This window comes from Elaeis guineensis, chromosome 11 (genome assembly GCF_000442705.2).
Source record: "Elaeis guineensis isolate ETL-2024a chromosome 11, EG11, whole genome shotgun sequence".
In the NCBI taxonomy this organism is placed as follows: domain Eukaryota; kingdom Viridiplantae; phylum Streptophyta; class Magnoliopsida; order Arecales; family Arecaceae; genus Elaeis; species Elaeis guineensis.
Window position 1 is genome coordinate 117,149,233 of NC_026003.2, and position 27,109 is coordinate 117,176,341.

The 27,109-nt window shown below is 36.7% G+C and overlaps 3 protein-coding genes across 3 annotated transcripts; 1 reads left to right on the top strand and 2 right to left on the bottom strand.

Annotated features, from left to right (window-relative positions):
- Positions 1–2,224: 2,224 nt before the first annotated feature.
- On the bottom strand, positions 2,225–8,453 carry LOC105053943 (putative disease resistance protein RGA3). Its single transcript, XM_073246032.1, is given in 4 exon segments — positions 2,225–3,792; positions 6,454–7,707; positions 7,710–8,283; positions 8,345–8,453. Coding segments are annotated over 3 exon segments (3,180 nt in total). The 5' UTR covers positions 8,251–8,283; positions 8,345–8,453; the 3' UTR covers positions 2,225–2,407.
- An 8,380-nt stretch (positions 8,454–16,833) lies between these two features.
- LOC105053941 (stellacyanin) lies at positions 16,834–18,912 on the top strand. Its single transcript, XM_010935287.4, has 2 exons — positions 16,834–17,086; positions 18,406–18,912. The coding sequence occupies exons 1-2, from the start codon at positions 16,927–16,929 to the stop codon at positions 18,810–18,812; spliced, it is 567 nt and encodes a 188-aa protein (XP_010933589.1). The 5' UTR covers positions 16,834–16,926; the 3' UTR covers positions 18,813–18,912.
- A 2,412-nt stretch (positions 18,913–21,324) lies between these two features.
- On the bottom strand, positions 21,325–22,334 carry LOC140852511 (uncharacterized). The gene has a single exon (XM_073245796.1). It carries the CDS (start codon positions 22,232–22,234, stop codon positions 21,593–21,595), a length of 642 nt encoding a protein of 213 aa, XP_073101897.1. The 5' UTR covers positions 22,235–22,334; the 3' UTR covers positions 21,325–21,592.
- Positions 22,335–27,109: the final 4,775 nt, after the last annotated feature.

Consider the following 27,109-nt stretch of genomic DNA (forward strand, 5'->3'; position numbering starts at 1 on the left):
AATCTTCTATGTCAGTTCGAGTAACAATATTAAATTTGAAAAAATATGAGATCTGTATCAAGATATTCTAGGTTTGAACTAATAACAGAACTATCAAGCTATAAACTTGAGATGTCTAGAGTTCTTCTTGATATTATCTACAATAAAATAACCTACAGACAAAGATTATCCGGCTATGATCTGATTAAATCAAAATCTGTAGCATCCTATCATTATCAATAAAATCTTTCCTTATTTATAACTAATATATTCCATAATATCTTTTGAATCAAAAAATTAATATTTTTAATCAATTTAATTCACCACGCTTTTGCTGCGCACTCTGATCTTAACTTACCAAATTATATAAGCCTATCAAAGATAAAAATATCCTTGTATGTTAGATCAATCAAAGGTAGATCCAACTTTCAAATTTCATATAAAATTTAGAGCAAAACTTTAAGTTTCTTTATCTTTACTACTCCTTGGACATAGCACATCAAAATTAAATCTTGATCCACTTTCCATATTTGAATTCATTGCATGAGCTTCATCACTCCTCAAGAATCTAACATGTCAGAAATTAATTGGAGTTAACTTTAGATTTACCTTGCAATCATTTAGACAATTCTCAAATCAATCTTTTTTTTTAAAAAAATTAACTACAACTCGAACAAACTAGAAGAACTCAAGTCAACATCTTTGTAAGTAGAATCAATTTGGTTATTTCTTGTAAAGCTTCCTTCATCACAACCCTTAGCATCAATAGATAAATCTATACAAATTCTTGTCCCTTATGTGTTAAGATTTATATAAATATTTTAAAATTTAATAATAAGATACCTTAGATCAGCTCAAAAATTTGAACTTTGATTTGAATTACAATTCACTATCTTCAATAATCACAAGAAAAATAAGAAATCTAATCCAAAGATGAAAATATAAATTATTAAAGATTTCATCATAACCTGTATATCATACTCTGATAAAATAAATTTTTTTCTTCAATTTAACAATAATATCAAAATACCTTTGATACACTTAGAAAAGTAAATTTTTAACTTGAAATTCAATGTAACTTAAAAGATCAAGAAATTAGATTCAAAACATAATATTTTGAATAACCAAAGATCTCACCAAGATATGTATCTCCTATTCTTATAATAAATTTTAAATATATTTTTCATCTAAAATTGAGTTTTCATATATGATCTCTTATAGGTTCAATGCTCAAAAATATTTCTCTCTTATATGATGTAATTTTTTCTTAAACCATACCGTAAGTAACTTCCTTCTGATAAGTCCAAAAATTTTATAATGCTTAGAAAATTAACATCGAAATCAAAAAATTATTATGACCTTCACTCATATAAGTTTCGCATTCCAAAGTCATCGAGTATACCCAACATAATATATCCAGACCTTCCACTTTATTCTAGGTCAATACTTCTCATACTCAGGTCAATCCTACTAATTAAAATCCAAGATATAACTCATCAATTCTATTATAGACATCATATGTCACTTATGCATAAATTTCATCATAGTATCTATTGATTCAAAATCTAAATATTGAATCTTTTTTTTTATGTCTATCATGTTCTTTGTAATCATAACTTAAACTCTAACATCATTCTATCACGTTCTTAATAATCATAACCTTAAACTCTGATATTATATATTATACTCTATCGATTATAATCCCAGAAATATCACAGTCCCTAGTGATCTTAAAGTTTTAATACTACTTCAATCATAGTCTCTGATATCACTCTGTCACATCTTATTGATCATACATAAAGTTTTAATATCACTTCATAATCACTAGTGATCTTAAACCTAAGCTCTGATATTATTCTATCACATCTTAATCACTTATATCATAATTTTCAATGATCATGACTTAAGTTCTGATACCATTCTGTCACGCTCCGAATCCAACATCCGGATCGGATACGTGATGACTGCACACTTCTTAGAATAAGTCCTAAAAAATATTCATATTCTAATTATTATTGAAATTAGATATTTTAAAAAATATGTATATTTTAAAAAATATCTAATTATTATTGAAATTAGATATTATGGATGTTAAGGTTGTAATGGATTATTTTTGATCTTACATATTTTTTAAGGCTTGCTCTAAGGAGTGTGCGGCCATCACGTATCCGACTCAGGTGTTGGATTCGGAGCGTGACAATGAGAAATAGTTGCACCGATATATCAAACTCTTTGAGAAAGAAGAGAAGAAAATTAAGATCACATGATGAAACAACATCTCATTGGGGACGGCTAAAAAATTCGTCCTCATGCTTATACAATATGCACTCTGTTTGAGCAATATTAACACATCAACGGATGGGACCGAATGGATCAAAGCAGCAGCTCCAGCCTCCAGGGTAATATACATGAGATGGTTGATGTGTCATCAGATCAGAGGCCAGTCAGGCAGCCCTCGGCGACAGATTTTGTTTACTAGAGTCAACTTGTGGAGAGAAGGGAAGCGCGATTGTTCTTCACCAGCACCTGCTAACCACTTTGGGAGAGACTCTGCTTCTCGATCATCGAGTTGTATGTGCTCCACGGCATCCACACCCTCCACATACATCAACTCCTCACAAGCATAAACATCTAGGTGTTCAAGTGCAGGAAGGTTGGAAACTCTCACCAAACTCGAGTTGCCAATCAAGATCAATTCTGTAAGAGAGGGGAGGTTTTGTACTTCTCTCAGGCTATGAGCATCTCGAATGTCTAAAAGCTTCAGGGCGGTAGCATGATAGAGGAGGCTTTCCGGAAGAGACCTCAACTTCGGACATTCTTGTATGATCAACTTCTTAAGAGAAGGTAGTAACGATGTTGTCTGGTTGTCCTCCCCCTCCCACCCCCACCACCATTCTTCCCAATTAAGCATGTTTCGAAAAAAAAGCTGCTCTAGTTTGGGGAAGTAGGGGGAGATGCTAGAGTCTGTTTTTCTTTCATTCCATCCTCTGGCACCAGCACCGCCACCCACCAGCGACAAGAATTCAGACCCGATGCTCGTGACTGCTGAAGCACCCTTAATTTTGAGGACATCTAGCTGTGGTAGCATTCCCAAGGGTGGAAGTTGCTGGCATAGAGCACAATTCTTCAGAACCAGCCATCGTAGGTTATGAAGCAATGTCGTCGAGGAGGGTGTCATCATCCAACTGGGAAACTCATGGCCGAAGTAGCCATGAATTTCAAGCTCTTCAAGGCATGGCGGTGGGCGGAGCTCCTCGAAGACCTCTCCTATTCTGTTGATATCTTCTTCCTCATAAGCATTTGCACGAGGCTGCTGCACGTCAGAAGAGCTACTCAGTAGCGTGCAATACATTCGTAGAAAGAAGAGAAGGGGCTTGGCTTCAAGTGCAGCAGCTCTTGCTTCAGCTCTGTTTGATATCCTCTCCAACTTGTATATGGTAAGATACCGGAGTTTGGGGAGGGATTTCAACTCTTCCAAGGTGCAGAACTTCCCGTGTTGACGTCCCTTGTGCTCCAGCTCCCTGTCATCTCCTCCTACTCCGGATCTGTGGCCCTTGCTACCACCCACCACAAATCCCAAAAGTTTATTTAGTTGTTGCAGTCTCCCTATTCCCACAGGCAGACCATCAAGTGGTGTACCATGGACAGTCAGATTTCTTAGACTGATTAACCTGAGGACACCGCTAGGGAGTCTGTGTAAATATTTACAATTCTGGAGTATCAGGAATTGGAGATTTCTAAGATTCCCTGTACTCTCCGGTATCTCTCTTATTGGAGTATTAGAGAAATCAAGACTTCTAAGGTGTACGAGATGTCACGCCCCGAACCCAACACCTGGGTCGGATACGTGATGGCCGCACACTCCTTAGAGCAAGCCCTAAAGAATATGCAAGGCCAAATTAAATCATTACAATCTTATCAACCATAATATTTAATTTCAACAATAATTCATAAAACTTGCATAATTACAATTAACATTCCTTCAATCCTCTGATCAAGTATCAACGGTACTCTATCTATGCATCCGCTCACTCACAAATCCATACCATAGCCAACCATGGACATCTTGTAACTCTGAGAAGAAAAGAAAGATAAAGGGGTGTGAGCTTTACAGCCCAGTAAGAATTCCCATATCACACTGATATAGTAATATAGTCTGAAAATAAGGATAAGCAATAAAATATAAAATCTCATGTTCAATGTCCAGAATAATGCAAACATTCATAAATTTTCTGTCTTGTCAAAATAGATGCATCATCATATGTTAACAAGTAAAACATTTTTGTTCAACAATTATTTCATGTCTTATCTTTCATTTCTCCTTTCATAATCACATGATTTTTAACCTTTTCTTTCTGGTTCTGGACTATCCAATTCTATACCTCAGTCATCATCCGGATCGAATCCACTTAAAAAGTCTTTCAAGACTGTCCCAGGATGAGCTCCTGGCCGGCTGTCCCACGTACCAAAGCCCGTGAGAGACTGTCCCAGGCATAAGCTCCTGACGGGCTGTCCCAGGCATGAGCTCCTGGCCGGCTGATCCACCTGTAAGCCAGTGGGGGCTGTCCCAGGCATAAGCTCCTGGCGGGCTATCCCAGGCATAAGCTCCTGGCCGGCTGTTCCACATGACAAGGCTAGTCCATACCATATATCTCTTTCTTTTCATTAAATCATTATGTGTTGATTTCATCAAATCAATTCTGACTTGCATTATGATCAATTCAGATATATCATATCCATATAATCATGCCATCAATCTCTGATACATATATATATTGACATACATACTCATGCTCAAAATCAAATAACAGTATCTCAGGTATAATAAATTCATCGATCTCAAATCCGACGATGCAAAACCAACGATGCAAGACCAACAGTAAAATAGCATATATATAATAGTGATCATGTATAGGGATTCTTACCTTTACCGGTGACTGATCCAAACACAGAAATCGATGTTCTTCTTTGATTTATGAATTTCTTTAACAAAATATTCCACTCGATATCATATGCAGACAATCATCTCTTCATAACCCTGATCAAATATAAAAATCATATATAGAGAAAATTATCGATAATCGATCCTAATAACACAGATCGAGGACCTCTCTTAGGATTAATCAAAATTAGGATTTATCTAAGTATCTGGATCCTCCACTGATCCATAAGACTTTTAGAGAGAGAAAATTCATGAAGAGAGAGAAAATTCTAGAGAGAGAAAGTAGAGAGAGAAAGTGGAGAGAGAAATCTTCGTATCCTTTCGATGAGGCACTCATGATCGAGATCATCAGAGGTCCTATCAGGGTGACTCAATATGAATCAAGTGTTACAATTTCGAATAAAATCAGACTGGGATCAGATCTACCGCACGAATTTCGGAGCAATCTCAGATCATCTTATTTTCATCTCAATTTTATCCTAGGGTTCATGATGCAATCAGAGAGGAAGAAAAGATCCTAGAAAGACAAAATCCGTAAAGAGAGAGAAAAGTTTAGAGAGAGAATCTAGAGAGAGAAAATGTAGAGAGAGAAAGTAGAGAGAGGAGAGAGAAAAGATTTTTCTCTCTTCTTCTTTTTATTTTATTTTTATTTTTATTTTTCTCTTTCTCTTTTTCTTTTTCTTTTTTTTTCTTTTCTTTTTCTTTTTTCTTTTCTTTTTATTTTTCTTTTTCCTTTTTCTTTTCTTTTCTTTTCTTTTCTCTTCTCTTCTTCTTCTTCTTCTTCTTCTTCTTCTTCTTCTTCTTCTTCCTTCTTCTTTTCTTCCCGCGGCCTCCCTTGGCTGAAACAGGGGAGGACCGTGAGGTCCCCCCCCGATGGCTCGGCTCCGACGGGATGGCGGCCTGGCCGGAAATCCAACAACGACCGGCGATGGGGTTCGGCCGGCGGCTCTTTTTTTTTTTTTTCGAAAAACAGAGGATCCGTCCCCTTTCTTCATGAACTCCGACCATTGGCCGGTCGCCGGCGGCCAAGGCTTTCAAGGAAGGAAGAGAGATATATGAGAGTCCGGTCTCGGAGATGGGACGCCGCAACCGGCAGCGCCGGTGGCCGGAAAAGAGAGGAAAAGGTCCGGCCGAAACAGAGCAAAACAGGATTCACTATTTTCAAGGATTTTCCGACGATCCTGACGGCCGGCGAGGAGTTTAAAAATATGGGAAGAAAGAGAAGAGAGAGATGAAGAAAGATTGAATCCTTACCTGAACTCCGGGGGCTTTTTTGACCTTCAATTTCCGGCGAACACGAGAAGAGGCTGCCGCGACTTCTTCGGAGAAAAGGAGAGAAATCGGGCTCGAAGATCACCGGTGGAGGGTCTTGAGAGAGGGAGAGGCTTATTTATAGGGGATCCTAGAGTTCTAAAAGGCCTAGAGTTCTTCTCCGATCGGGATTCATCGAAGAAGAAGACTCCTTTCGGGAGTCCTCCTTCCGCCCCTTTTTTTTTTTTTTTTTTTTATTTATCTGGGTTATTACACGAGATCTCCCAAGGAAGTCGGTAGATTGTTAATGGTTGTTTCACTTAAGTCTAGAACCCTCAAACTCCTCAGCTTTCCGAAGAGATCCTCTGGAAGATCATCAATAAGTGGGGTGCGGAAGAATAACAAGGTCCTCAAGGATGTCTGTTCCATTATCGAGTCAGGTATGGTTTCTAATTCTTCATCGACGATTGATAAACGGCGTAGTTTTATCGATGATGATGATGACGCCTCGATCTTTCTTTCAAGGGCTTGTGCATCTCCGACGAAGCACTCATCCTGTGCTATATGCTGTGCTAGAGATCGCAACAGGTCATGCATCCTACAAGCTGATTCATCATACGCTGTAGGATCTGGCTGTACAAGGTTCCTTTGCACCAACTGCTTCCAATACCCTTCCACCACGTCTTCCATGGGCGTATTGCCTTCGGAAGTTACAAAGCCCTCGGCAATACAACCATCGACAAAATAATGTATAGGAACTAGGGAGTCCTCAGGAAATAATGAAAAGTAAGTGAAGCACTGCTTGAGAGGAGGCGGTAAATCCAGATAGCTTAGGTACAACGGGGCCATCTCCTCATTTGGATGCTTCGTAAGAGACCATGCTGAGCTACAAAGGACCTTTACCCATTCCGATTGCCTCTTCGCCTTGGTTTGAAGAACCCCTCCGACGGTCCTAAGAGCAAGTGGAAGACCATCACATTTCTCCACAATTTTCATCCCTGTATCACTTAAGAAATGCATATCTTGTTCATCCCCTTCCTCGAACACCATCTTGCAAATTAATGACCAACCATCTTCTCGAGACAATTTCTCCACCCTATGACTGTATACTGCACCCATTTGTTTAGCAGTGTCTATATTTCTAGTCGTTATCAGAACTCTACTGTCTGCCAAACCACTGTGCAAGGGTTTTCTCAGTACCGTATGCCATACTCGTGCATCCCAAACATCATCCAATACTAAGAAGAACTTTTTGTTCGCGATGAGTTGGATAAGCATTTGTTCAAGCACTTCCTTCTCCTTAGCCTCTCTAGGATTACCTCCAGCTTGCTCTATGATGGATCTCAGTAATCCGGACTCGGAAAAATCTTGGGACACGCACAACCAAATCCGTGGCATCTGGTTGAAGTTGTCCCGAAGGTTTTCATCATGGTAAATCTTCTGAGCAAGAGTGGTTTTGCCTATCCCACCCATGCCAACAATAGCAAAGACTGGGATTTTTTTCTTATATTCCTTTATCAACAAGTGCACCAACTCCTCGTATCAGCCTCAATTTTCTCTCCCACCAGATCAGGTTCCACGGCAGGAGATGTCTTGCGGCTTATTCTAGTACTTCCATAGCGGTCGTGACGAGGAGCGGGTGTAAGATTGAGATCAGCTTTGTCCTTGGCAAGTTCATCAAGCCTACGATTGAGATCTCTAATACTATTGCCAATCTCATGATGGAATCTAACTTTGCGCAAGCAAGAGATGCGAGGGAAGCGATAACATACCGACTTAACAAAATGAGATCAGGATGAGGTTGAGCTAAGCAGCTTCTCGCCCTCCATCCCGCATTCGTCGATGATATCTTCTGCATCGTACATGAGATCTCGCAGCTCCTTCAGCCAAAGGTTGATGGCATCATTGTCGAAGCGTCTATTTTCAGCATCAATCAGACCAACCTGTATCCTCTTCAGCCTCCTATGGAGCTTCTTGATTTCGCCGGGCACACCCAAGATCTTGGTAGCCTCTTCTATTGCAGAGGTTAATAGAATCTCACACAATTTGGAGACGAAGGCATCCGCAATCATGGCCATCTTTTGCAGAGGTCAGGGAACTCCTTAAGCTCTCTACAGATAAAAGGATGAAATGGAAAGAAAACGAGGGGACAAGGAAAGAAAAAGATCTTACCTTTCGATTTCGTCTTTCCTTCGTTCTCGTTGATTTTTCCTATGGATTCCCCAAATTTTTCCTCGGTTTCTTCCGTCCTCAGGGTCTCAATATGGCTTGACCAGCCCAATTGGGAAAGGTTACACGATGGTTAGGGTTTGTGAGGGAGAGTTTAAATAGATATATTAGTATTTGACTTAAAGTACAGAAAATTATGTCTTATTGTATCGTTAAGATATTAATTAGGCCTTCCAACAATATTGAGTTCAAGTTCTCGTATCATTTTATTATTTATATTTTTTTATAAAAATTAAATATTTATAATTTTTTTATAAAAATTAATTATTTATAATTTTTTTATAAAAATTTATTATAAATTAAAAAAAATTATTTTATATATTTAGATATATATTTTTAATAATTTATATATATAAATATATAAAATTAAGTTTCGGGAGAAAGTATCCGATGGATAAATCTCAAACCCAAATAAATTTTAATTTTAAATTTTAAATTTTTTTCAACTCTTATATCGACATGCTATAGTAATTACACTTATCAGGAAAACTAAAAGAATTATGGAAATGAGTTCAAATAAAAGATAAAAATCTCTTAATAAATAAATATCAATTTGTTGAATGCTATTTATTATGTCCTGTTCCATAATTTGGCTTGATCTGGTAGCTCAAAAAATTTCGAATCATGATGTATCAGGGATAATAATAGCTAAACTAGGGATAGCATTGAGTATTGATCAAGTTAGCCAATATCTATATCTATCATATAATTAATTAAAATTTTCATATCCAAACTCGTCCAATACCCGTCTCCAATCGGATCGGGTTGGATCAAATCAGATCGAGTCGATAAGAGAGGTTGGATTGAGTCGGATCGGATTGAATCGACTCAAGTTGAATCCATAATCAAAATTTTTATAAAAATTAATACTATATATATATATATATATAATCGGATTCGAGTAGCGATTATCTGAGGAGCAAATTCTAAATTCATAGGGATAAATTTCAATCCGTCCCGAATCAGAACGGATTTTAATTTTAAATTTCAAAAAATACACAAAGTTATATTAGCTTTTCTTGATTATAATTATTTTATAATTTTAACATGACTTAAATATTGATAATTGTGTCTTATTGGTTAAAGTAGTAATTAGGCCATCCAACAATTTGGGGTCCAAATCCTCACACCATCCTGTTATTTATATATCTTTATAAAAACTGATTTTATATATTTATTTATTTATTATAAAAATTTATTATGTATTTTTAGATATATATGTTTTTAATAAATTTATTATATATAAATATATGTAAAATTAAGTTTCAATAGAAGATATCCGATGGGTAAATCCTAAATCCAAATAAATTTTAATATTAAATTATAAATTCTTCTCAAATCTTATAGGATATTACTAAATAAGCTGAAGATAGCATTAGATATAGGTCAGATTAGCTAATATCCATATCTATCCCATAATTAATTAAAAATTTTCTATCTATTCTTGTCCAATACCTGTCTTAGATCGGATCAAGTTGGATCAAATTTGATCAACTCGATAAAAGGGGTTGGATCGGATCGGATCCATGATACATCAATTTTTTTATAAAAATTAATTATATATATATATATAATCGGATTCGGATAGGGAGTACCTAAGGGGCAAATTTTAAATTCACGGAGGCAAATTTCAAATCCATCCCAAATTGGAATAAATTTTAATTTTAAATTTTAAAAGTGCACAAAGATATATTAGATTTTTTTGATATAAATTATTTTATAATTTTAATGATTAATATGATATTTTGATAATGATAAGTTTATTATTTTGGTATAATAAAAGATAAAGAGGTAAGAAGAAAGAGAGAAGGGAAGGAAAGAAAATCCTAATTTATCATCCAAACATAGGATAGGAGCACTTACATGAAGCTTTTCTTTTTTATAATTAAAAATATTTGACATATAATCCTATCGGATCAAATCTTACATCCTATCATGATTTTTATCTTAAATTTAAAAAATCTTAGAAATCCAAATAGGCCTTTAGTCTTGAAGGAAATGATAGAATTGTGATTTACTTTTCCATCATAAATCTGTCACTAAAAATTTTTAAAAATTTGTATCTTTTTCCATCACTAATCCGTCACAAATTTGTGATGAATTTATGATAGATTTTTTGTATCGGATACATCCATTATAAATCTATTACTGAAAGCAATAAAAAATTTATATCTTTTTTCTATCACAAATCCTTCATAAATTTATGATGGATTTGTGATAAATTTTTTGTTTCGGATATATCTATCATTGAAAATAATTAAAAATCTATATTTTTTTCATTACAAATCCGTCATAAATTTATGACGATTTGTGACAGACTTTTTGTATCGGATATATCCATCATAGATCCGTCACTAAAAACGATAAAAAATTTATATCTTTTTTCTGTCATAAATTTATGATGGATTTGCGATGGATACATCTATTACAAGTCTATCACCAAAAATAATCAAAAATTTATATCTTTTTTTTATCATAAATTGATGATAGATTTATGATAGATTTTTTATGTCAAATATATCCATCACTGAAAGTAATACAAAATTTATATTTTTTTCATCATAAATCTATCATAAATTTGTGATGAATTTGTGACAGATTTTGTTGTACGAAAGTGTTCGTCACAAATCCATCACTAAAGATTTAAAAAAAATATATTTTAATTTTTCATTACAGATCTGCTGCAAATCCATTATAATTTATAATAAAAAAATTTTTATCATAAATTTTCTATCGTTGGTGCCACGTTTTCTTGCAGTGATCCCCTCATCCGTCCAAAACACGATATGTGATATGGAAGAGCTATTTTTATCGCTTTGCTCCAAAGCAAAAGTACCATTCCTTGCCTAAACTCAAAAAAAAAAAAAAGGCCAAAGATGCCATTTTGTTTCTTCAATAAGCCTCTTCGGCAGTTGCCTCGAATGAGTTTGTATAATGATTTCTAGGCTCAAGATCATAGATATAGATCAGAAAACCAACACCTCCGCAAGAAATAAAATTCCTTTCCAAATTTTCTCCGTGCTTCCTTTCTCTCTCTCTGCTTTTCTTCTTTGCAACTGAAAGAATCTTTCGGATCTCATCTCCGTGCAATTATGCTTGTGATTGGAGGCTTAAGCCAGATCCATTGTACCTTCTACTTTCTTTTTGAGCAATTAAGGGAAGCTTTTGGATCACACCTCCATGTAATTGTGCTCGTCATAGAAGGTTTTTGGTTGAGCCAAATTCATCATACCTTAAGGACAAAATTGTTAGATATCTGTTCAAAGAGAAAACTTTGTTCTCAGGATAGTATTCTTGCACGCATATATTCCAAGAACATCTTTCTTATTTCCCTTCTAATCTTATTATCTGAATTTTAATTATTTCAAATAGTTTATAAATATCAGCACCTAATTTTTTTCTAACAGTTTAAGGACGAATTTGAATTTGCTAGTATTTGTATGTCTTATATGTCGTATAATTTAAATTTTAGTATTTTGAAGCAGCATCTCACGAGTAGTTCTATATATTTTCCATGCTCTGAAATCAATGTAAAAATGTTGCATGAATTTCTATTATTTTTTGACCAAGTTTTGCATTGCAAAATCTTGAAAAATAGAAAAGGAGAAAAATTGGAAAATTTGTTAATATATGGATAAAATATTCATGCTTATATGATAAGCATGGGAGAATAATTACTATCTTGATCGGATAAATCTAGAACAAGAGAATAAATTATGTTAGTCATGTTTTTAGTCAAATAGTCCAATGACTACAAGGATGGAACTAGGGCTAGCAAAACTAACCTCTCCTGATTTGACCCAACATGCCCGGCTTAAAACTTGAAAGTTTGACTCAGATCCAATTACCAAGAGCACTTAGATAAGATTGGTGTTTAGAATTTTGGCTAAAAAAACAACTCAGGTCATATCCTAGGTCAGGCTCTGACATGGGCATGGCTAGTCATTCAGTCTCTTATGCCAACATTTGAGACTTATTCATCAGTTCATGCATGTTCTCATTTGCTTGATCATATGTACATGCACATAGGAAGGATGAACCATCCCCTTATTACTCCTTTAAGGCAATTTTTGCAATTCTATGCCATGAAACCTTATTTTTTGTTATAGTTATAATTAGAAGTAATGAATTGTTACCAAGCAAAATGTGTCATACGTTATTGTGATACCACACATACTATTTAAAGAGGACGATTTACTTGGCATTCTCCATGTGTCATCTGTATCTATATCTTCTCAAGAATAGGATAACAGCACTATGTATAGGGCCAGCATATGTGAATGATCCCATATTACTTGTGATAGGAAATGTGGACATTTCTGGAAGTGCCACGTAATCTAGGTTCATTTTGTGGACAGTCACTCTCCAGCATCCATCGAATAATGAGTGCTAATGCCCCTCTACTCAAATGAAACACAAGATGTGACATGGAATCGGAATCTGAATGGGTGACTCCCATTCCAACCGTTTGATTGGGAGAAGTCCCATTCCGATTCCGGAGTAGAATGAGAATGGCTTAATTTATATAGCACTCAATCCCTACCCTCCTTTATAGATTCAAATTTTCATTCCGATTCCAATTCCGATTCTAATTCCGGTCACAAACTAAACGCTTCGGGGGATTTGGCCATTTCGATTCCAATTCCAAGCTATTCCGATTCTCATTTCCATTCTGATTCCGGTTGCGAACCAAACATCCCCTACCTGTGCTCGACTCTACCATAGCTAATAGCCATTCCTTAGTTTCATGCCTTACAACTACAAATGATATTTAAGTCTCTCCCTTAGGCGTATCAGGAGAAAGAAAATGTAGTGCCAGGGAAGGATGACACTAATTCAATCCCTGCTTCTAAGTGTATTCAAATGAGAGAGCTGTTCATATGCCCAAAGAGGTTAGCCATCCTATACAGCACTTGGGGACTGCCATCTGAAGAGGGATCTAACCATATTTTGGTGTATGTCAAAGTCTTCTTCTAGCATCCAATACTTCCACTTGGTGGCCTGTGATGGCGATACACCATTGTTTTATTTTTTTTTTGAATGAAAGGGAAGCAAATGCCACCCACTTTATTAGGAACTAACAGAAAGTATTATGTACAGGGTGAGAACAGAATGCTGAATTCACATTAAACTCTTAGAGGCTAATAGAACAAAGTTACAGACAGAGATGAGAACATAAAATCTTGCAGGTGGATACAGAATCAGTTGCTCACAGGACATGATCAAGAAGATTTGTGTCAATTCTAGTTGATTGGATTTGGAGGTTGATTATGTGTTGCTATATATGGTGCCTGAATCAACAGTTAATTTGTAAAAAGGAAATAATTTTTCCTTGAGAATAAAAGGCATTAGCTTTCAAAGGCTGGCTTTTATGCATTTTGAGACCAAGTCTTAACATTTAATCCGAATGAGTGAGTGCTATGATATCATGATAATGCTGCATATTGCAAAAGAGCAGGCTTTAGCAAAGCTAGAGGCACACGGCTAAGTAATGCTTCTTCAATTTGGAGGAACATAAGTGGATCCCTTGCCTCTTCTGAACAAATCTTAGCCACATATTTGGACGTGGTTCTGGAAAATTTTTCTGAAATTATACTTAGCTAGCTGATATGCCTCTCTCTTCTTTGTTCCCTCATTTTTATCTAGCAGTAACAAAAATAGATGCCATGGTTGCTAAATATTGGAACCGGAACATTGAATAGTGGTGAATCGATGTAAATATTCCAGTGTCCAAGTAATGCCTTAAATGAACTCAGAGAATTAGCTGATCATTTGGAGCATGTAAGGACTGCTAACAGAAGAGACAGCTATCTGGAAATGGACTACTGCCAAAGCCGGAAGACTCCAACATTGATGAAAATTGAGAGTATGTTTGGATGATTGGGCCCAAAATCTAATCGAATTCATGGGTTGGACAGTAAATTACTAGATTGCATGCTGAACTAGGTCTACATTCGTAAATATTTAGAAATATCTTGGAATGGGCCGGCCCGAATGCAAGAGGAAGAAAAAAATATATTGTAATACTTTTTCTTCCTATAGAACTTGGACCGACCCACTCTAAAGATACTTCTGGATATTTATGAATATAGACCTAGTCCGGCATATAATCAAGTAATTTATTGATCATATAGGCCAAACCCATGAATCCTATAGAATTTTAGGTCCAATCATCCAAACGGGCTCTAAGATTTTTGTATGGCTAGCAGTCAAAGTAAGTCCAAAAAGATGGTGACTGATATAAAAAGTGTGAGGATCCATAGAAGTATATATTTAATCCCATATCAATTATTTACTAAAAAATTTTTGGATAGTTATATAGGATCAAGAAATCCAAATAATATCTTTCTGCAAATTTTCTTCGATGAGATATCCTAAATCACTACAAATGAAATTAGAGTTGATCTAGCCCATAATCCATGTGGGCCAATGGATACTACAACATGGGTTTCAAGAGGAGTATGTGAGAATCATGCAAACGTGTATTTAATCCCACATCAATTATTTGCTGTAAAGATTTTGGGTATGTCCAGCTAGTCTTTTTTAGTTATTCTGCAGTCACAAATATTGTTAAGTATTAAAATTGCTAGAATATTTTCTCTGAATTTTCTGTTAATGTTGTCCCTACCTTCTGAAAAATTGAGGGCCATTGTTATTTATTCCAGATAAATTGACTACAGCTTACATCACACGTAAGCATTAAGTTTTTTTTTTTTTTTTTTTTTTTTAAGACAAGAAGTGATGTTACACATTACATTGCGTTAATAGATGTTTCACTGCATATTTTGCTTAAAGATTCTCCTCTTGTTTCCTGTAATTTCTAACTGCTGAAACGTTTCTACCATTTCATGATAACTTCGCATTTGGTACTCTGTGTAGATTGGGTTTCTGCAAGGATTTCTGAATATATCTTATTCTTGCTGTCAAATCTGCCACTTTGGCTTATAACTTGTGCCTATTTTCACATATCCTGCATATATTACTGCCAAGAGGAATTATCTTAGTATTCAAATATTAGATTCAAAATAAGAAGAGGATCAGTTCGGTTATAAACTTGCAAAACAAGGATTGGATTGTGCCATATTTATTAAAGAGTATACAATAATGATGTATTTGGTGAATCAAATGCATAGTCCAATAATAAACAATTTTAGCATAACATTTTAATGAGTTGATAATACCAGTTAAATGTTTCTTGAAAGATTTCTTTTGTCAAATGTTTCATTCATTCTTATTGCATATCAGGTAGAATTCTTAATTCATGAGTTTTAGGAGGGACTTGTGTCTCCAAAATGAATTTAAATTCCTATATCAAACTGATATTCCTCCTCATCTTCTAGATTCTTTCCAGCTTCAGGAAAATCTTAGTGCTTAGCTGCTTGGTTTCTTAAGCGCAAATTTACCAAAGTCAGATTTCATCTCCAGCTATGTAACTTTCCAGATTTTAATGTCTCCTATCTCTTCTTGCTTGTCCCTTTAAATTAGACACCAATTCTTAGAGGGCTGACATCAGGTCAAGAGTCTGTCGTAAGAATCTGCTCAAGCCTTCCGTAGAACCTTCTTGACTTTTACCTTTTGCTCCATAGTCATTTTATCTTGCCAGGAAACAGTTTAGGTATATGTTTTTCCAATTATTTAATATTCCGATTTATTTACATTAATCGTATCTCCAATTGAAGTAATTTCCTCTAAATTTTTAATCCAAAAAGAATTTCTTGCTCTTTGAATTAACCTTTTTTTTCTGTGCAGTAAGTTCTAATCATTTATCAAATACTCTATGTTTTCTAAACATAAAGCAGGTATAATTTAGATATCTTATTTGATGAGAAATCACATGTGACCTTCAAAAACATATTGCTGCATTTATACTTCAATATTTTGCTTTTATCATTTGGTGCTATGGAACCCTTGGTTCGCAACTTTAGCATCGAAATCATGTGCTTCTTTCTATCAGGGTGGTAATTGGGTTGGGTCGGGTTGAGCAGGGGATGGGACAAAAATATGTCAACCCGGACATAATATTTTTACTAGGCGGTCAAATATCCAAATCCGAACCTACTCATTTTATCAAGCAGATGATATAATCCAATTTACAAATGGTTGAATCAAGTTAAACGAGCTAAATTAGTTGAGCATCACCACCCTAGTTTCTACCCACCCTAATTGCATACCTTGTTAGCTCAACTCCAATGACTTAAGATATGGCTTCAACTCATATCAATTGTGGTGTTAGAGCTGCTTAACCGCCTACCTACAACTACCCCCACCCACCTTTTCAAAGCCTCCCCAATTTTCCATCAGTCAAACCTTTCATAGATCGCCCAGAAAAACAAAAGAGCAAACAGAGCAACATATCCTCCCCATCCAAAACCTTTCTTTGACAAGCCATGATGCCCCAGTCAGGATAAAATATGAAAGAAGGAAGCTTTTTTTGGATGAGTTTGGTTAACTAACACTTAAGAAAACTTGATAATATAAATTATAGACTCCCCATCTTCTTGTCTGAGAGTATCCATCCCCTATTCATGGCTAAGCTTCTCATAATCTATGCAGTTGCCATTCTCGGCGTCGCGCTAACAAGCCAGGCCACCGTGTACACCGTAGGCGACACCGCCGGTTGGGATATCAGTGCAGACTTTCCAACATGGCTGACCGGCAAAACATTCTTCATTGGTGATGTTCTAAGTACGTCTGAAGTTACTCTCGCTTCTTGATTTAGTATACTTTGTTTAGCTAGCCCTGCATAAGTTCTCTTGCACTTCTTGAGTTCATTAACTGGCTAGATAAATTTTGCAAACATGTTTGCATGCAACGTACTATGGATCACCAACAAAATTTTTCTCTGATGATCACATGCATACAAACAATGGTCTCTGAATTATTAGAAAATGCTTGACTATTCACTGTTTTTTTTCTTTCATCAAAGAGTTTTCCAAATTATTCTTGAAAGTCAAATTAATCAAGAATCACTCAGTCATTCACATAATTTTGATGCATTTACCAATCATTCACCACTGTTTAAAGGAATACTTACTAACTGCAATTTCATGTAAATTGTTGGTATTGATGTAACATGTTGTTGATGGTGTTGGCATCTCGATCCTTTTTTTTGTTATTATTTTCTTTCAAGCAAAGATAACCACCTTCGATTAAATGAAACAACAAAGGCGAGAAAACAGAGGAAGCATCAAAGGAAAACAGAGGGGATGCTTCTTCAATGCTTGTTTTATATAAATTAACATATTAATATGTCGATATATAGTTTCATCTTATTGTTCGTTAAAACTCTCCTCTTAAATTAGCTATATAAATTATAAACTCTAAGCTATTTTTTCATGATTTTTTTTGGAATTTCAAATCTTTGCCTCCCTACCCACACTGAACTCATGACTATGATCACCAGCTTTTGAAATGGAAGGCTGAAAAACCTCATTAAGTATACTCACCATGCGTTTCCCCTAGCTTTTCTTGAAAAGATCTGAATGGCTAAGAGTCTACATGGGCAAAGAGAACGAAACTAAAATTCTGAGACTTTGAGCAAAATGGTGGCCAAGCAACCACTTATTTCATTGATCCATGAGATGGGAAGCAAAAGATGGGTACAGTAGGATAGTCCCACCTCAGATGGCAAATAGCATCTCTCATTCTTTACAACAAAAAAAAAAAAAATCTCTCATCGTTACGCATATTTATAAAGCATAGCATGACCCCAATGTGAAGCCACCATATGAAAAAATTATCCACCAGCTCACTGTTGGACCAATCAATTTCTCTCTTTCTTTTTTTTCTGTGTCTATATGTTTTACTTTGTGGTTGGACTAGTCTACCAATGTGCTGGTGGACCTAGTCCAACCAATAATTTCTCCACCATATGAGACTTTTTTAATAAAATAAGTCACGCTACATACATCCTTACATGCTTTTCTTCCATCCATTTTGTTAATAAATTACGGCATTCATGAAAACTAAATTACATGGACACTAATACTTTGGCCTTGTGATAGCATTCCAATTCTCCCAGTACCACACCGTCAACGAGGTTGATAAGGCCGGCTATGACAGCTGCAATGCCTCTAACGCTCTGCTCTCGAACGGCAATGGAAATATCTCCATCCCTCTTACCACTGGTGGCGATAAGTACTTCATTTGTGGTGTTCGGTTGCATTGTATGGGTGGCATGAAGCTTCAAGTAAGCGTTACAACGAATCAATCAATAGCTCCAGTCAGTGCACCACAATCCCCAGTATTCCATCCTCAACCTCCTCCTAGTCCAATTCAGAAGCCTTCGATAGATGGTAACAGCTTGTTACCTCCCTTTACAAGTGATTCTTATCATGTTACAAAGAGTTCCATGTTTGTAGCTTGGTTGTGCACCTTTGGAGCTTTTTGGCTGCTATTTTTAAGAGTGTGAAAATATGATGCCTAGTTGTTTTAACTTTTACTTTTATTATTGTCTCTCTCTCTCTCTCTCAGAAAAAAAAATGGAACTTTGGGACTTTTTTCTCTTTATATAAAACTTTGGACAAATAATGCATTCATGTCATTGGATTTTTTTTAAAAAAACTCATATAAAAAGGCTCAGGTAGAATGGGTTGCACCATGGGGATAGATAGCCATCTCCCCGGCCCATACTCCAAATTTTGAGCCGATATCTCTATACAAAGATTAAACTTACCCTGTTAACAGCGGCTGGATTTTGGTTTAGGCTAGTTTTTCTAAGCTAGATTTAACTTAATGAAGTTCATTATTTTGGACCCATGAGGTTTAATATGAATTTAGTTTTACCTATACGAGCGCATCCTTGTTTTCCAATCTTGCATGGCCATCTATGTATTTCATATGGTGTTGTTTAGCTTAAAATTTATTAAGCCATGTAGGATACAGTGGCCTTAACTTACCAATGAGACTAATTAACTCTTGGGCTTTATCAAAAGGAGTACATGCTAGTCAACCTGACTGTACAAACATTTTTCAAGTATTGATATAGGCCAGGTATATGATCACACCAAATCCATTATAAGCACTAGGATGAAGCAGGAGGCACATTTGGTAAACAAGCGAGGCACATAAAATCACATACTAATTAGCCATTTCAGAAACCTTATTTAGCTACCGGAAACATCGGCAGGCAACGGTGGTTCCAAATTAATAGTTCTTTGGAGGTAGTTTCCAACCATTCTATCTAATTATTTGGATTAAAAAGAAGATTAAGGCCACGATCAGAATATTTCCAACATTTCTTGCAACCAACTACTATCTACAACTGCAACATCATGGATACAAATAGCTAGTCATTTTTATCTATGCAAAAACAATTCATTAATGGAGGGCACCATCTAGGGAGAGATAGAAGGGGGGGGGGGAAAACTCTAACACCTAATTAATATGTCAATTAGTATATCTTATATGTAATTCAACATTGATATAGGGGCAGCCAGTACAACGGTTCCCATTTTCTCATTTCTCAGCTCCCCGCACGTTGGCCCATGCACGTGCCAGTCGCTTTCCCGTTGATCTCCTCCTGTGCTCCCATTCGTGACATGCTCAAATCTTTTTGAGGGTGCTCTCCCACCAAAAGTTAAAGGCTTTTCGCGTCCCCCCCTCCCACGAGAGAAAGAAGGCTTGCCTTTTATCATTTCTGCGAGCCATAACCCCACCTTCCACCAAACTGGTGCTAGCCAGCTAGACTAATTAAAGTATTTATATTGCTTTTGTGGTCGCGCGTTGAGTGGCAATCATAAGCGGACCATTGTAATTAAGGCAGCGTAGCCAATCCCCAGAGCCCACGCATAGGCCAGAGTAGTTATTGTAGGGCAAGTTAGACCAGGCACACTTGAGGATGGAATCATATTAGAGTAATTTGAGTTACTGTAACTTGATGTTTTTGCCTACTCAAATTCATGCAACTTTTTGGTTGCTCAACATGTTCGACCATGGCATGTAACACCTAAACTGGTAAAAAAAAAAAAAAAAGAGAGAAAAGAAAAAAAAATATACTACTATGAAGATCTTGGGTAAGAAAAAAAATTATGGCTATGAAATATAATGTTACCTAATCCTGCTTTGAAGTGAGAGGATCAGTATTGTACAAGACTACTTTGGAGGATTTTGGAGTTATAATTTCACATTTATGTAGTCTTTTTTTAAACCATATTATAATTCCATATATTTATTTATCTTTCAAGTATGGGATTGATGATGTTGGTTGCATCAACGATGAAGTACATTGTTGATATGATATCAAAGTTCAAATGGTTAGAGGTCATGAATTTTTTTGACATATATAGATAATTTTTTCATTAAAAGATTTTAGTTTTGAAGGAAAGAAGATACAACAGTTGGAATTTTTCCCTTCAAAGATTGTTCCATAGAAAGAGAAATGAGTGGTTGCAACCATTCTGCTAGGTATATCTTGGACCATCCAATAAGAAGCCATCACATTATTTATTACTGAAAAAAAGTATACTGTTATCCAAACTTAATTGATAATTTTAAATGAAAAAAAGATTCTCTGCTAACTATTTTTGCTGTGTTGGATGGAAAAAAGGAGAAATTGTTAGTTAGAACTATTCTACCATGTGTATCTTAGATCATTCAATAAAAAATTGATATATATTTATTATTGGATAAAAAAGGCACTGCTATCAAGTTTGATTGAAAGTTTTGAAAGAAAAAGGTTCATTTTAACTATTAGCTAACAACTTTTGCTGGTTTAAATGAAAAGGGTTCATTTTTTCTATTGGTGATATGCCAAATTTTATTGAATGGCCTAAGATATACTTGATAGAATAATTTTAACTAATAATTTCTCAAAAAATTCACTTTCTTGTATAACGTGATCATGGCTTCTTATTAGATGGTTCAAGGCATCCGTGGCAGTTCTAACTGATAATTTCTCCAATGACCAACAAACTAAACTGCCCAACCTTCGAAGGCACGCTTTCTGCAAACAATAATCACATGTTTTTATTCATCTAAGTGAAAAAGATGATACAAAAATATATGCGGTAGTCCTCGATCCTCCCCTCAAAGGTGCCCCTCAAATCACAACAAAAAGTAAAGAAAGACAAATAAAATAAAGAACAAAATAAATCAGAGCTATTACACCAATAGTAACAACCCCAATCTACGTAGGATTCGGAGCAAGAAATCCAAATCAACGGTACCACCATCCAACGCTGTTACGTTCCTCTAGAGGAGCATCACAACAGCCGCAACCGATGCTAGCAGCACTCCCATGTTGACGCCATGCACAATGGAACCCGATTCAGCTGTAGTGGACGCCGCGGGCTCCGCCGCCGGAGTCAGCGATGCCGGACCAGGGGAAGTCAAGGGGGCCGGATTCTTCGATGGAGCCGGTGCAGGGGCCGCCTTCAGAGACGGCGAGGGAGCGGGCGTGGCAGCGGGTGGGGATGCAGGGGGGACCGGAGCCGGTGGAGGTACCATCGGTGGTGGTGGCACTGCCGGTGGAGGGGTGGCAGGTGGCGGAGTGGCGACCGGAGGAGGGGTGGCGGGTGGTGGAGTGGCGACTGGAGGAGGGGTGGCGGGCGGCGGAGTGGCGACTGGTGGAGGGGTGGCGGGCGGCGGAGTGGCGACTGGAGGAGGGGTGGCCGGCGGTGGAGTGGCGACAGGTGGGGGGTTGGCCGGCGGTGGAGAGGCAACGGGTGGTGGCGTGGCAGCGGGTGGTGGATTGGCGGCTGGAGGAGGAGAAGTGGTGGTTGGAGGCGGTGCAGAGGGGGTGGCGGGGGGGGAAGGCGGTGATTGGGCAATGGACGTGGAGAGGAGGAGGGCAAGGGAGATGGATAAAGCTAGAGTTGGTGCATGGAAGGCCATGGCTCTTAGCTTCTTTGTTTCGCTTACTCTTTGGGGAAGAGAGATAAGTGTTTGTTGTGTTGGAATGGAAGACTGAGAGAGTTTGGTAATATATAGTAGGAAGTGTAGAGATCTAGAGGGGGCGAAAGCCAATGAGGCAAAAGGTGACGAGGACGGGGGAAAGGCAGTGATAGCTGTAAGGTTTTGTGGTGGCGCCCGCAACTTCTTTCTTAAAACCTGTTTGGTTGGAAAAAAAAAAAAAAAAAAAGAAAGGAAAACTTAGCTCAAAAATTGTTAGAACTTCTAAAGAAATCTGTGTTTTTCTATAATATATAATTTTATTTATTTTTAACAAAAATTTTAGAAAAATTTTAAAAAATAAATAATATTTCTATGTTTATTTTCTTTCTATATAGATTTTTTTGGGATTGGACAGATCATTAATCTCACCAACGGTAGGAAGAGAGGGAAAGGTCTACCGCATAGCCTTCAAAGTTCATGCCCTTTCCCGCATCATAATGCTTTTCTTTTCATGAAATGAGGATTGGCTGTTAGGTATATAGCTTCATACGTAAAGTTTAGGACATCATGATATGACTAATGACAAGAGATGGCTTGGAAGTATCCCTAAGTGTAACATAACAACCATTACATATAACCTATATATATAACTATTATGTCTGTTTTCTATATGATTCAAATAGGCTCTATTTAAAATATAACCCTTATTCTGATGATATTTAAATTGTATAACAATGTCACCGCAGAGATGAAAACTGTGCTCTATACACAGTTTTTCTTTTTCTCCGCGTTCCTTAGGTTAAAATATGCTTTAACGTGTCTAAATGTAGTAGCACCAACAATTCCGGTCAAAAGCTGGGATTTTATTTAGATTGTGTTGTAATAGCTCATAAAATGAGAGGAGTAAGATTAGTAACATGTGACCAAGATAGTAATACTAACTATTGCAATACTTATAATATCATTGCTAACTTTACATATATTGGACTTGATCGTCAATATGTATGGACTATTTATCAAAAAAAAAATTGTATGGACTGAAATTTTAAACTTAAAAAAAAAATAAAACCTGGCACTCTGTAATCCATATCAAGATCAATTAAGGGTTCAACCATGCCAAAATGAAGAATACTTCAGTCAATTTCAAGTATGTCCAGTAAATTGTGATCATGTTGCATACGTGAGAAAGTATGGCAGATTCAACACTACGCTACGCCATTCTTTTTCGACAAGGAGGCGACTCGTCTCTGCGAAACCCATTTCTTTAGTGCCAAACATATGCTTGAAGGACTTGTTGGGAAAGGATCTGAAAACAAAGGCTGGCCTAACGGTCGAGAAGATTCTGGCCGGGATCTAAATGTGATGGCTTCTTCTCTAGGTTTTTTTAGCTGTCACCTTTTTAGCGGTGTTCCAATTATTTATAACATATCCGTTGGAAGAATATGGACGTATACTTGAAGAAAGGAACATGGCAATCGATGATGAGGATAGGAGGGTGGGACCTTTCATTGGAAGGAAAGCAAGGTGCAGACCTGCCACCTTCCCTTTTCCCACCCACCAACATCATTCAAGCCCCTAAAGGATTGTTCATATGATGTAACAAGAGGCTACATTTTTTATGAATGCCTTGGCCCTTGCAGGGCTTAAAGATGGTCGCTACCAATTGACACTACACTGGTTGAAGCCCCGTTGTTGCCTTGAAGATAAATAGATCATTGGTTGGCACCAAAGGCAGTCCAAGTGGTACAATTACTAATAGAATTTCCAGCAGGTGGGCTGAGCTTTTCACATTGCTTATGGCTCAAAAGAAGGGCACGTAGCTGTAAATCAGAGGAAAGCGATGCCACCTTTGCTTTGTTTTGTTTTGTTTTTTGGGAAGTGAAGTGATGCCATCTAATTGAGTTTCAATAGAGATGACAAACGGAATTTTGGGCACGGGACTGTTGCAAGACTGATATTTCAAGAGTATGTCCAAATATCACGGGGCTGTAATTTTGTGTGAAAGAATGATTGATTTAATTTCATGATGTCCACCACTGGATTGCATCTCACATAGATCTCTAAGCATTCCAAAATTTTCTTTCATTCACTTGCATTGATCTTAAAATGGCTATTTTTTCATTCGCTTGCACTGTTCTTAAAATGGCTATTGCACGGTTCAAAGGTTGATCCCACGAAGTGGAAAGGCCAACACCTCATGATGCAAGGGTTTCACAAAGAATTGCATTTCACAAATTGATCTTGTTTTATCTTAGCGCCATCCGAGGTGTTTTGTAGCCAGCTTGTTATAGCCCAAAAAAAAAAAAAAACAGAGCAACCGGGAAGAAGACTCCCGGTAGGAGTCTTCTTCTCCGGCGAATCCCGAGCAAATTAGGACTCCTAGGACCCCTCGGAGTCCTAGGGTGCTCTATAAGAAGACCCCCTCCCTCTTGAGACCGATCATTGGCCTCCTCCCTCTCTCTTTCTCTCCGTTCTTCTCGATCGAAGGCCGCGGACACCCTTTGATTTCTCGCCGTGATTGCCGCCGACGAGGTCTCCGGAGGCTGAGGTAAGTTTTCCTCTTCCTCCCCTCTTTCTTCTCCTTCCTCCCCGTGCATTTGTGCGCGGCTGCCGGCGACAAAAATCGCCGATTTCCGGTCGGGAAAGGGACCTCTGTTTTTGGGTCTCTTTTCCTTGAAGTTTCCGGCGCCGGCGATCGGAATTGATCGCCGGCCACCCTCCTCCGTGACCGGGGGAGTGATTCCCGTCGGCCGCCGGCCTCCGCCGCAGCGGCCGTGGCCCGAATGGCCGGTCAAGGCCGAGGGGACGCCGGTCCCCTGTTCCGGCGCGGGAAGAACCGAGAAGAAGAAGAAAAAGAAAAAGAAAAGAAAAGAAAAAGAAAAGAAAAAAAAAGAAAAAGAAAAGAAAAGAAAAAGAAAAGAAAAGAAGAAAAAGAAGAAAAAGGAAAGAAAAAGAAGAAAAAGAAAAAGAAGAAAAAGAAAAAAAAAAAGAAAAAGAAAAGAAAATAATAATAATAATAATAATAAAATATATATATATATATATTTATATATATATATATATATATGAACAAATAAGTAATTAAGTAAGTAAATAAATAAATAAATAAAAAAAAAAAAGAGAAAAATTGAAATTGATGAGAGAGAGAGTTTCTCTCTCTTCTCTCTCTTCTTTTCAGTCTGAACTCTGACTTTCTCTCTCTGAAATTGGATTTTCTCTCTCTACTTTCTCTCTCTAGAATTTTCTCTCTCTAGGATATTTCTCTCTATTGATGGATTCTTCTCTCTCTAAAGTTATTCCTCTAGGATTAGCATAGTAGGAGGTCTCATCTAATGATTTTGATCGAGTTTAGGAAAGAGTCGATTCTAAGTGAGGTTTTGAGTTGGGATTTGTTTAGATTTAATTTTGAATTAAAATTAATGTAAAAATATAATTTTGGATAATAGGCACGGAAGAATCTCCTAGAAGTTAGTCGATCCGTTCATTCAGTGCTCCGTGAAAGGTAAGTAATGAATCATCTTTCCAAGATATTCCATATTTATTCTGAAAATAAATAATTATTCTCTGAAATTATGCATGATTTACGAAATTATGTTTTGAAAGAAAAGTGCTTTTGAAATGTTATGGTATATCGATTTATGCACATGTTTAGTGAAAGATTATGATATATGTTGTGGTACTAAGTGTTTTGATACAGATCGAATTTATGCTCTCAGCCTAACTATGTTTCAGTGGGCCCCGCCAATGGGGATTATACGTTGGTACTTTGTGGACCCTGCCAGTGGGGGTTGTGCGCTGGTATTTCTGGACCCTGCCAGTGGGGGTTGTGCGCTGGTACTTGTGGACCCTGCCAGTGGGGGTTGTGCGCTGGTATTATGTGGACCCCGCCAATGGGGGTTAAACGTTGGTCATAGTCGAGGCTGTTGAGTTTCGAGTGTTTTAAATCGAATCGGATTTATTATATGTGAATATTTGAAATTATTGGGTTTGCATTAAATCAATATGAAATATATTTTTATGTTTAATTGCAGCTTTATTCTTAAAAATTTTATAATATCTGAAATATCTGGTTGAGATATTTGTTACTTACTGGGCTGTCTAGCTCATTACCTTTCTTTCTATTTTTCAGATTCAGATAATTAATTTCGAACGTGGGAAGAAATATTGGGACAGAGCTTTTAGAGGCGAGATTTAGCATTGTCAACTTTATTGAACTTAGATCTATTGTTTTATTGTTAGCAAAAATTTTATTGGATGTAAGACATTTGATTTAATTACTTGAATTACAGTTGAATAATAATTATTTGAATTTATTCCGCTGCGATGCATTGATATCGTGATGAGATGCCTTGCATGCTTATGGAGAGAGTTCTTCATAAGTATGCGGCGGTTGTCATGACCCTCGATTCACAATCTCGGGTCGGGGGCGTGACACAGCTAGCAATAGTGAGTGTTTTGAAAAGTATTTGAGTTGTGCCTTCAATATAATCGATGAGATCGGTGATGATAATGATGGATTCTATTTAGTTATTATATATGAAATAATTCATGCTTTTTTTATCAAATAATAATAATAATAATAATTCATACCATCAAGTGTAATTAACAAAGTTGGTGAAGTTGAAAATTGGGAAGGGGGGATGTGTAACTTGAAAAGAGCAGAAGAAGAGAATTAGAAAGAGACATTATGTTTGAATGATTTTGGCTTAGTCTTGATGAGAAACATTACCATATAATTAAATGGATTCTGCAACAACTACAATTGATTTTAAAGCTATATCTTTGTACACAAGGAAAGAATCGATGAGGAAAATATTATTATAATCTATTTCATAAAGATCGATCCTATCTTGGAAAATAGTGGAAACTGTTCAT